Genomic DNA, 12,556 nt, shown 5'->3' with positions numbered 1-12,556 from the left:
CCCTTCTCCTCCAGTGGCTGGTCACTACTCTGTGCAGCCATTTCATCCTGGGTTGCTGGGCTGCTATGTGCCCCACTGGTCAGCAGCTGCCATTTTTTTATAACCTTGCAGTTGATGAAATGATGGTCTGTTAAATCAATGAACTTTTATCACCCCATGTTTACTCCATCCTCTCTAGATGCTCATCACTTCATCCAGCCTTTACATCTCCCTTTCCATTTCTGCCCAGGCATGTTCCCCTTGCTTTCTCACACCCTGCCACAGTACTGCAAAGCTTCCTGTCTCATATATATATATATATAGGCATAACACACACACACACACACACACACACACACACAAACACACAGAGTTACTTTGTTTCTAGGACACTGAACTATCAGTTAGTTCTTCCCTGCTACAATGTTTCTATAGTCCACAAAGGAATGAAACTAGAGGACAACGTTCTCCCCTGTTGCTTTGATTATTTTAGCATCTGAGTAACAATGGAACCATAAAGGGGGGATGGAGGAGAGAGAAGGGTCTGTATTAGTGTCAAAGTATATCATGTGGGAAGAGGTATCCATGTGTGCAAACATCTGGAAAGCAAAAGAAAGGAAGGGTAATCCCTAAAAAAAGTGGCCAACACAGGGAGATCCACCAGCACAGGGTCCAGCCAATGAGGCTTGCCTTCCCTGCCTGGATGAGAATGGCAGGAAGCAGGGGAATGACTAATCAACTCTTGCAGTGGTGTAGTCCAGACTGAGCACCAGCCTAATCCTACTGCCAACTCACTACTGAACTCCCTACTGGGATTTCTGAAGTTGGCTCAAGAAACAGCTGGGAGCAGCATGGGAAACAAGCAGCTTAGGCTGCAGTGCAAAATTGCCCTTAGCCTGCATCATAGATATTTTAATCTATCCTAGCTAGCATAGATTTCTGTATGCATAGTATGGCTGTAGCCAATCCAGACCATAGCCACTTAAATCCTAAAATCTTTTGGTATTCAGACAAATTTAGAAGATCCTAGGGTCTCCTCCTTGCATCAGGCTCCTTAGGGATTCTCCATTTTCAAGATGTGATCATGAGATCAACAGTTGTCTGTGACAGCTAAACTCCAGCTCTTTTTTTAGTTCTATTTTCTTGTAATCTACCCCTCATGTCATCATTTCATCTAATCTCTTCTACAAGTGACAGGATCTTCATCTGCATTCCCAATATATCTGTATGTTGAAAACTTTCAGAGTGAATTTGCTATTTAATATCTTTTACAGTAGCAATTTTATGTGAGATGTTGACAATGGTGTTCAGATGTGATACTTCAAATATGTGTTAAATGCATCTCTATCATAAGGGAACATTCTTGAGTCCCTATATTCTCTTTCTCGTAATTTGCATATTTAGAAATACCCCATCAGAAACAATTACCACAACCATGTAAACCCGGAAGATCCAGAAAACATAGCACTCTGAAAACAAACTAGAAAGCAGTGAAACAAATTTTAATTGTTAAAATATTTAATATATGTTCAATTTCATTTATTCAGTCAGCTGTTCATTTATAACATTCTGCATTCTTACTTTTATTCTCAGTAAACTTAAGACTAAGCTAAATAGTTTTACTATGAATTGAGAAGCTTCCACTGGACCTTCTACAAAGGTAGAAGATTGCTTTTCTCCAGACTTTACCTTTTTGTGTATTTATAGAGGGTCTGAAGTTATGTATCAGGGATTTCTGGCCTGACAGATGACAACGACGATGATGATGATTCCTTTAAGAAATGCTTAGGCACTAGAGTGGAGAAGGTTTTGCTGGCTCCTAACCTTGAAACACTTGTTTTAAACAACAGTGATCTGTTAATACAAGGAAATATTTATGTCAAATTAGAAGTGATAACAGTCTCCTTGTTTAAACTCAGGACTGCACAAACGCATATATAGTCCAGCAAAACTGAAGGCAGATTGGTCTAGGGCATCTGGAGTTTTGATAGCATTTCCTAACATCCTGCATCTGATTTTATAGTGTGATTATCATAATTGCTTTTCATATGGGTAATGTTATACAAGCAGACTTTATCAAAGAAGGAAACTGGCACATTGTTTCAACCTTCAGTAGGATGCATCATAGATTCTGAATATCATCTTTGAGAAAGGGCAGTTCATTTATAATCTTTAACTTAGTTAATAATTTGATTAAAACTGCTACTACTAACCATATCACTTACTCATATCACTTATTAAATTATCTCCTTTTGACCTGACTGAAAGTTAATGTCAATTATGATTAACTTGAGCAGAGTAGATCTAATTAATTAAATAATATTAAATTGCTAACTAAACAGGGATTTTAATAGCCCTATCCTTATTTTGAGCTTCTCTCAAGTACTTCCATCAGGAAAACCGAAATGCACATTAAAAGAGATCGAGGAACATATTTGACCAGATTTTTCATATTTCAAAAGTATAAATTTGGGCTTATCACTTATATAAACAATCCTTCTGTACCATATGGGGTTTGGTGTGGTGATTCATAAACTGCAGCAGGAAGTCCTAATAGAAGCGTAATTTGGGGGGAGGGGGGGGAATCCAGGAAAAGAAAAGCATTGAGAGTACATCTAGAGGTGAGTAGGTATAAATTTCAAATTTTTTAAAAGTTCTTCACCACTTCTTTAAGGTGGTGTCTATCAATGTAAAAGAAAACTGATGAAGGATGGAGGAGAAATCCATGTCAATATAATACATGCAAAATTGTATCAAAATGGTCTTTCTTCTGATCTTGTGCATTTTAACTTGTGGAGGGGAACCACTTTTCAGTGGCATATTAATAGGCTGTCCCTTCATAACAGATGGAAAGGATAGTTGTGTCTACAAAAAGGCGCGGCCATGTTCCACCTATGCCATTTTTCAGAGACCTATATCTGCCATGGTTTCCAAAGTCACTTCACCTTATTACCTAAGTCAGTGATGGCGAACCTATGACACACATGTCAAAATGACACGCCAGAACATTTTGGGTGACACACCAGCATTCACCAACACCCGACAACTATTCTCCCTCTTTGAGTTATCAAAGAAACTGAGTTTGTTTTACTTGAATTTCATTGTTGTAATTATTTGATGTTTCTTTGTATAATACATAGCACCACACATGACTGGACTGTATTTTTTTAAATAAATGAATATGTAAAGAATTGTTTCTCTTTTGTTCAGGGGAGGGGGTGACACACCAGCAGAGTCAAGTTAGGCATTTTCCAAATTTTGACACGCCAAGCCTCAAAGGTTCGCCATCACTGACCTAAATCTTAGTGTAGCAGAGCAACATAAAGGAGGGGAGCATTGTTAAGAATAGCAAATAGTGTTCTTGCCTTCAAAAAGGGGGGAAAAGAAAAAGGTAATTACAGGAAGGTCAGTATGGTACTCATACCTAGCAAAACCCTGGGACAGGTTATTAAGCAATTTGTGAGCATTTATAAAATAATGCATTTGGGCCTATCCAGAATAAATCATGCCAAAGCAGCCCGATCTCCTTTTTGATAGAGTGATGACTGACCATGGGAATGTGGTGGATGTAGTGTACCTTGACCTCAGTGAAGATTTCATCTCAAATCTCCCATAGGATTCTACTACAGAAGATAACAAAAAGTGGGCTAGGCTAGGCTACCATTAGATGGATACAAGCTGTTTGGTCAATTGCACCCTATTACTGTATGACAGTGGCTCTGAATCAAACTGGAAGTGTTCAATGGCAAACCATAGGGCACCACTCTGTCCCTGTGCTGTTCAACACATTATTTCCTCAGTGCTTGTATTTGCACCACGGTTCTACATTTTTATGCTATTTTAACTCTGTATGTCTCCTAGAGTATTTGGATGTGGTGGCCTAAAAATCTAAATAAAAGAATAAGGACTTGGATGTGGGGTTAGAAATTATTATCAGATTTGCAGATGACACTAAGATAGGAGGGTTAGCAAACATCTTAGAGGACAGTATGAGGTTTCAAGAGGATATTAACAACATGAACAACAAGCAAATGGAACAAGCAGAAATCAGCATAGTGAATAATGCAAAAAGAATCTAAGTACCTTGGTGGATCACAAGCTGAACATGACCTACTAGTGTAATGCAGTTTCAAAAAAAGCAAATGCAATCTGAGCCTGCATAAACAGAAGGAACAATAGGTTTAAATTATAATAAATTATATTTTGGTTGGACATCATGAAAAAATCAGAAATAGTTTACACTGCCTCAAGAGAGAGTAGACTCTTCATGAGAAGTGTTTAAACAGAGGTTGGATGCTATAGCAGCAGATTCCTGCACAGGTCAGAAGGTTCAACTATACAATCTCCAGGATACCTTCTACCTCTCACATTCTATGATTCCATCTTCTTTGTCTTCTTTTGCTGTCTCTCCTATTGCTGCCCCAACTGCTATTCAAAGGTAAGGGTTGTTAGCAGCAGGTGCTCTCTGGAGGCAGATAAGAGCGAAAAAGAAGGGCTAAGAAAGTTACCTCGATTCTTCCCCTTGTCCTCTACTGGAAATCTTAGGAAATTTTCAATTTAACCTAAAAATGATCTTGAAGAGGCTCACTCATCTATATTGATTAATTGATGATGTGCCATCAAGTTGTTGTTGACTCTTAGCAACTACATAGAAAGATTTTCTCCATGATGATTTGTCCCTAACCTGGGCTTTATAACAGTGCACTCATTACCACTGTAACTGGTGGTAATGAGTACTGTACCACTCATAACCTTGTGCTGGTTGTCCTCTTCTCTTTCCTTCCACCTTCCCCAGCATTAGAACTTTCTCCAGAGAGCTGTGTCTTCACATAATGTGTCTGAAGTAGGATAATTTGAGCCTGGTCATTTGTGCCTTGAGAACCCTGGGTTGATTTGTTTTGGTTCGTTTTCTTGACTGTCCACGGTATTCTCAGGAGTCTTCTCCAATAACAAAGTTCAAATGTGTCAATATTCTTCCCATTCTGCTTCTTCAAAGTCCAATTTTCACTTCCATGGAGTGTCACAGGGAATACCATGGTTTGCACAGTTCTGATCTCTGTTTGTCTAGACACATTACAGTATTTGAATATCTTTTCCAAAGCCTTCATGGCTGCTCTGCCAAGTACTAGTCTGTGGCTTATTTCTTGACTTCTTGTTCCTTTACAGTTGATGGTTGACCCTACAAGGCAGACGCTATTCACCATTTTGATATCTTAATTGTCAACACTCATCTATATGGAAATTAATAATTATGTAATTTTGGAATACCTATGGGTTGGAATTACTACAAGATTCTGTCTGGGCCCTTACTTAGTCATTCAGAAAATAACCCATTTCAACCCCAATCCCAAATCAGATTGTCACAATTTGACCTGGCCTGAATCAGATGAGATTTGGAAACCTGAACTTTGTATTACTGACTGACTAGCACAGGAAATGCATAAACATCAGGTTTTGGGGTTTTTTTTTTTAGTAAAATGGTAGTAATTTTTCGCAGTAGCCCCTTCCGAGTGGTCAAAGCCGATCCAATTTCAGAAAAAGAGATGAATGGATTTTTAGGGCCAGCTCCTGCTTTAAAAAAGAAAAAAAAAATGCTTGTAATGCATTTTGTGTGGGGCAAAATATGTGATAATAGATATATACTTGTTTGTACCATGGAGGGTAAGCCCTACCAAATTTCACAGAGCTAGAAGTGAAGTCTTTATTGATTTAGGAAAAAGATATTCATTAATTCACCATATTGTTTGATAAGCAAAATCTATGAGCACCATTGTAGATGTAAACTATTGGATTGGGGCTAGTTGCTTTCAGGTTAGATGCCATCAATATGAGTATGAAATGGGGGAGAACAAGCTAAAACAAACATCTAATCAGCACTAAAAGTAAGCTCTTTTAGACCCAGTGGCCCACTGGAAAAAACATCAAAGATAAGACAATGCTATGCCGAATAGAACATTATGAACACACTGTGATTCCAGACCTTCTGATGAACCATTCCCAGTGAGGGGAAGATCTCATTCCTCCCTCCCTTCCCACTCTGACATTTGTTATATATGGAAAACCTATAACAATGTAGCATTTTTTTCCAGACAATTTGTTAAGATGGCTTTGTGAAGATCCTAGTTCAATTATTATCAAAAGGGAGGAAAGCCCACTTCATATCATGTAGAGTCACAGGAAACAGTTCAAAGGAACCCATTTTTCCTCCCAGAACTAGCAGAATCTAGTGCACATCCTTAACAAAGACCTGCCTTTCTTTGTCATGCACAATTATTTTATGAATCGAGTGTTATATCTGGGTGTTCTTCTTTGTCTTAGAACATAAATTGAGATTCAACACCCTGAAACAGTCAACTGCCTCATAGCTGGAAAACATTCATTTCCTGATATAGATTCATGACCAGTCATCCAGGCAAGCAACCTTCGGTTTATTAAGAATCTCCTTTTTATTTTCTATTTGGGACAAAGCATCCAATTCTTTTTTGAAAATGTGATGATTGTCTCTCATGGAGACCTATAACATTCTTTTATACAGGGGCTGTCTAGGGAAGGGATAGTTGAAATTTCAAGCAATTATCCACTTTTGCAATTCCCAAGGAGACAATGTGATTTCTTTTTGTGCTGCATTACCACTGGGTAGAATGGGAGCATCTTTCCTGGCTGAGACAACAATTAAAAGCATGTGCATTTCACTAATTTCTCACCTGCTTCTTTCCAAGTATCAATTCTTAGAGCTGCAATGACCAAGGTATATGGGAAAAAGAAGCTATGTTCACACAAGATGCTTAACCAAGGAATTGTAAACTTAGCATGTGCATTCTGTAGCAGTGCCTGCCCTCTGGAACGAGGTGCCCCCCCTGAGATCCAGATGGCCCCCACTCTGCTGTGGTTCACTGGAGTGGTGAAGACCTGGCTCTTCAACCAGGCCCTCGGCAAGGGAGAATGAGATCCCTCACTCATCTTATCTGGTCTATAGTGCTTGCCATCTTTTATCTTCTATTGATTTTATTGCAATTTCTTTGTTTGATTGTTGTGAGCCACCCAGAGTCATGTGGAGTTGGGTGGCATACACGTTTAATAAATTATTATTATTTGCACAATATTTGAAGTCTAGCTAAATTTAATCTTGGTTTGGTTTTGTCTGTGTGCACACATGTGCATCTTATGAAGTTGTGTAAACTGAGTCCATTTTGTTAGTTTATTGTTCAATATATTGTGTGAATCCAGAAAACAGATTAATGAAGTAACCAGTAATCATGTGAAGGCAGTTGTGTCCAAAGGAAAGGTAAAGGACAGGTAGACTTGTTATTTTCTGTTGTCTTTCCTTGTTTACTCATTTGCCCTCACCATCCAGAAGGAAAGAAAGGGCAGTCAGTTGAACAGTTCAGCTATGCTTGAAGTGGACACAGTTGACCCACTACAAATCACCACCAACATGTGACAGCCTAAGCTGAAGATCAGTGATCACCTGCAGTTCTGGGGACAGCACAGCACTGTGGATAAGATTGGGCTCCATAGTGGCAGAGAGACTGAGAGATTGAGAGATTGAGAGAGAGAGAGAGAGAGAGAGAGAAGGAACTGTGGTGGCATGCAGTGAAGTTGGGGCACACTGGGTCCAGTTCCAAAGAGAAAATGTGCAGAGAGAAGAGGGAATGAAGCAGATCCTCACAGGTGCAGGTCATGAAAGCTTATGCCTTTAAACAATAAAACTGGGTGCCACCAGACTCCTTTCGATAGCTGCCCAAATGTCTGTGCTGCTGAGCTGAAAAGAGATCAGACTCCCACCTTGAGAGCATGTGGCCAAGGTCATGCTAAATCTGGGACCATCCTGGGAGGGAGATAAAGTAGGCAGGAGGGTGATACTGGGGTTACAGAAGAGTATGAGGGCATAGCAACTGGGGAGATGGAGAGAAAGGACATGGGACAGGAAGGCAAGAAAGGCAGGACTGCAGGTTTGGGTGAGTTGGCTAGGTCGTCCTATCTTGGGAAGGTGCACTGAAAAGTTCCAAGAAAAAACGCCCTCCTCCAGGCTCCCATCTGGCCTTTTGCTTGCTTGCCAGAGGCAGGAGGAACCGGCCCTCCTGACAGAAGAAGCCTATTAGCACTTGTTGGCTTAGCTCCCTAACGCGGCGGCGGCGACGTCGCCTGCCTGCCTGTCTGCCTGAGCGGGGGAAGTCTTCTCCTTCAGGAGCAGATTGGCGGGAAGTGGGCGAGGGAGGGAGGCGGGGGGCGCCCCCCGCCTCACCCTCCTCCCACCTCTTTTCTCCCTCCCGCTCTTCGTAGGTGCTGACGCGCCGCTCGCCTCCTATTAATCATCCCTGCGAGTCGACGAGCTGCAACTAATGCCAGTTGGGCTGGAGGCGGCGCGCGGCTCCGTCCTTTTTCCCGCTCTCCCTGCGCCCGCTGCCGGGCTGCGAGAGCAAAGGACGGCGGCGGTCGCTGTGAGGCTGTGCCCAGAGGAGAAAGGATGCTGAGCTGCCGCCGGGCTGCCCGGGCGCTCGCGCTGCCCCCGCCGTCCTGAGCTCGGGCCGACGGGGCGGAGGATGGCCCCTGCGCCAGGCTGGTCGCGGGCGCTGCTGGAGGCATGGACTCGGCAGCGGCTGGCAGGAACTCCTCCGGCCCCACTGGCCCCAACGGCACGGTGAGCGGCGGCGGCGGCGGCGGAGGCGGCGAGTCGCCGGGCAGCGGCAGCGCCATCCTCATCTCCTTCATCTACTCCGTGGTGTGTCTGGTGGGTCTGTGCGGTAATTCCATGGTCATCTACGTGATCCTGCGCTACGCGAAGATGAAGACAGCCACCAACATCTACATCCTCAACCTGGCCATTGCGGACGAGCTGCTGATGCTGAGCGTGCCTTTCCTGGTCACCTCCACGCTGCTCCACCACTGGCCCTTCGGGTCGCTGCTCTGCCGCCTGGTGCTCAGCGTGGACGCAGTCAACATGTTCACCAGCATCTACTGCCTGACCGTGCTCAGCGTGGACCGCTACATCGCCGTGGTGCACCCCATCAAGGCGTCGCGCTACCGCCGGCCCACTGTAGCCAAGATGGTTAACCTGGCCGTCTGGGGGCTGGCCCTCATCATCATTCTGCCCATCCTAATCTTCTCCCGGACCGAGACCAACACGGACGGCACGGTGGCCTGCAACATGATGATGCCGGAGCCTAAGCAGAAGTGGCTGGTGGTCTTCGTAGTCTACACTTTCCTCATGGGCTTCCTCTTACCCGTGGTGGCCATTAGCCTCTGCTACATCCTCATCATTGCCAAGATGCGCATGGTGGCGCTCAAGGCCGGCTGGCAGCAGCGCAAGCGCTCCGAGCGGAAGATCACGCTCATGGTCCTAATGGTGGTCACCGTCTTCGTCATCTGCTGGATGCCTTTCTACGTCGTGCAGCTGGTCAACCTCTTCGTCGAGCCCGACGACGCCACCATCAGCCAGCTTTCCGTCATCCTGGGCTACGCCAACAGTTGCGCCAACCCCATCCTCTACGGCTTCCTCTCGGACAACTTCAAGCGCTCCTTCCAGAGGCTCCTGTGCCTTAGCTGGATGGACAACGCCGCCGAGGAGCCGGTCGACTATTACGCCACCGCCCTCAAGAGCAGGGCCTACAGCGTGGAGGACTTCCCCGCCGACAACTTCGGCGAGTCCGGCAGCGTGTACCGGAACGGGACTTGTACCTCCAGGATTACAACCCTCTGAGGACAGGCTTTCTGACTCGCCCGGGCCGAGTCAAGGCGGAGCGGAAGAGGGCGAGGGAGATCGAGCCAAGCAAAAGCCTCGGGGGCCAGGGAGAGGCGGGCAGAGCAGCACGAGGGGAAGGCGGCTCCCCCGCGCGCCATCATCGGCCCCTGAGCGGGCCCGCTCGGCTGGACTCTACTCTCTCCTTCCCTGCTAAGGGAGGAGACCTTGGGCAGCCTGACCAATCCCCGAGGCCCTCTCCTCTTCCCCGCGCCCCGAAGCCTTGAGGCTCTCTAGCGCTGCCTTTGAGGTCTGGGGCCCGCGAGTGTGGGCTTAATCGGCGGCGGCGTCTGGGCTGGGCCTGGGGCTTCTCCTTTCGCCCGCGGAGCTTTTCTGGGCTCGTGTCTTTTGAGGCGCACCAAGTTGAGGACTGCTGGGCCGGGCCGCGGTATCCAAGTCCCCAGTGAAAGAAAGCTGAGCGCTGCTGGAGGCTTTGCTCCTGGCTTCAGAAAAGAAACCAAACCAAATCAGGACCTAGGTTGCCTTTATGTGTTGCAGCAGCATTTGCTTCCTAACAAGAAAGGGATGCTGGGGGAGGGCCCAAAACGTACCCCTCTAATTTAAAAGTTGTGGCTATTCCCGACTGCAGGGGTGTGTAGTGTAGTGTTTCAGAAGTTGGGGCTGGGACTCATTCTTGACAAGCCCAGAAGGTGCACTCAGCAGTTCGCCTGAGCCAACCAGCAGTATTTAAAACATACAAGCTTAGCTTTACAATGAGCCTTGTTTATAAATCATTCCACCATTCATCTTTGGAAAAAATAATTCCAGATTTGCAAAAGGTTGGCAAGTATCCTTTCCCCCCTTTCCAAGAACTTCCCCAGCAGGAAGCAAATGACCCCAAGGCAGTACAACATCCTAGATTTGCTTGGCAGCCCCAGGAGAAAGCTAACTATTTCATCAGCGTAATAGAAACGAATAATCTATCTTTCCCCCCCCAGTCCCTGCTGCAGGACCAATTTCTGTTCATTGGCTTTAGGCAAGCCTGGGGGAAATGATGATCCATCTGGAAAGGGAAAGGAAGCCAGTCCAGTAGAAAGCAAACCTGTTGTTTTGTTATCTCAGTGCAGCAGCTGGCTGCTGCTGAGAGAGAGAGAGAAAGCCCCAGCCACCCACACTTTCCCTGGCGACCGTCAAGAGCTGGGCCCTGAACTCCCAGCAGTGTTTGGTTTGGGGAGAATGTTGCAGTATGGGTACATACAATGAAGGTCTGCAAATAAAGCAGGGGGGGGGGGTGGAACTGCAAGGTTATTGTCCTGGGTTGGTATTAGTTACCAACCACAAAAGAGAGAAATAAGGGGCTATAAGGAGAAAGAGCAATCGGTGGATGGGAGGTTGAAGAGGAGTTTCTTTGAAAGTCTTTCAGACATCAAGATTACTTTGGTTGCAGTTTATAAAGTACTCACCAATGGTTACCTCAGAAAAAATTATATCTGGCTTTAGAGGAACTACACCTTATTAAATTGCTTGGAAAGTTCAGCCAAGAGTACCCTTCCAACTATTCAACAGCAGTTCGAAGTGAAACAATAATGTAGCAAAATCCAAGATTATTTATTTATTTACACAATTTTTACACTGTTGAATCAATCCACTCCAGATGGTTATCACTAACATGTCTTGCTAATTCTGGCCCAACACTCATTTAGACCAGCACTTATCTCCAAGCTTCAGAAGTGACCAAGGAAATGTCACAGGAGGTGCAGAGCATTGATTTAATACGTTGTACTCTTTTAATTGGATTCAATTCAAATTCAATAACCAGAAGGTCTGTAATCCTCGTTCTCTTGTCTAAAATATAAATCCTATGGGAGGTCTCTAGTGCTTCCCATTGTAATCATAATATATGATGCTGACAGTGGAGTTCTAGATCTGGTTTGCCCTGAGTCATATTCAATCCCTTTAGAATTAGGATACATATTTCCCATATCTGATGGAGACTAAAAAAAAAAGTTCAAGAACAATGGAACTGCTAAATGGGGTGAGGCCAAATGGCCCCATCTGACCAAATATTTTCTCTCTAAAGCAGCAAGGAACAGATTCTACAAAAGAAATAAATAAAAACAAGGTGCTGGAGTGGGGGGTGGGGGAGATCCACACCATCCTCTTTTCCCCATTTCTACCCAGAGGAAATATCTTCTTTATTTTGCATTAGTTTAATTTATAATACACTTGTTTAAATACTTCGCTGTGTGTTACATTTCTTGGAATCCAGTTTTCAAATGTAAAATAAATAGTTTTTGTTTTTATATTTTTATCTCTATGTAGTTTCTGTGTTGTGGAGACAGTTCTCTTTAAAACAATCCTTTTTAAAAAAACAGATTGGGGGGTATACAAACTCATGATGGTTACATCTGTTTAAAGCACTTTCTTTGATCAGAGAATGCCTGTAGTTTGGGAAAGAATTCCTTTTGTTCTTTGTATTTTGTTTCCTGTCTTATATTGTTATTGTACATGTTTTGAAAAGTGTTTTTATAAAGAAGATAATAATGATGGCTAAAGTACAACTCTTACTATTCTTTGCTTTAGATTTATCATAAGTAGTCTGATAAAAATAAAAAAGCTGAAGCCTTTTAATGACCAAATAAAAAGCAGATGTGAAATGGAAGTCCTAATATTCCAGATCTTTTCCATTTAATATAATTTGCAGCATATCTGGACTACTAAAAAGAGCTGAGATAAAAAAATAGATACATATTTGCTTGAAAATATGTATTCATAAAGTTAAAAATCATTCTGGAATAAATGTATTCAAAGTACAATCATAATTCCCTAATACCCATTAAAAAGAATAGTGAATTTTCTTATATGACAGTGTTAGTAAACGTTTCAAGTTTAAAGCAA

The 12,556-nt window shown here is 43.6% G+C and overlaps 1 protein-coding gene across 1 annotated transcript; it reads left to right on the top strand.

Annotated features, from left to right (window-relative positions):
• The first annotated feature begins 6,826 nt into the window (after nucleotides 1-6,826).
• On the top strand, nucleotides 6,827-11,961 carry SSTR1 (somatostatin receptor 1). Its single transcript, XM_088145356.1, has one exon. The coding sequence runs from the start codon at nucleotides 8,564-8,566 to the stop codon at nucleotides 9,677-9,679; it is 1,116 nt and encodes a 371-aa protein (XP_088001482.1). The 5' UTR covers nucleotides 6,827-8,563; the 3' UTR covers nucleotides 9,680-11,961.
• Nucleotides 11,962-12,556: the final 595 nt, after the last annotated feature.

This window comes from Python bivittatus, unplaced genomic scaffold (genome assembly GCF_059951505.1).
Source record: "Python bivittatus isolate LINGU-HERP-01145 unplaced genomic scaffold, Pbiv_v1 ctg000480_np1212, whole genome shotgun sequence".
NCBI classification, from domain to species: Eukaryota; Metazoa; Chordata; class Lepidosauria; order Squamata; family Pythonidae; genus Python; species Python bivittatus.
Note: the sequence above shows the minus strand (reverse complement) of the source record. Positions and strands in the feature narration are given on the sequence as shown.

Excerpts from the sequence above, each read along its gene's own strand:
- SSTR1 (XM_088145356.1), top strand. The coding sequence starts at position 8,564 with ATGGACTCGGCAGCGGCTGGCAGGAACTCCTCCGGCCCCACTGGCCCC.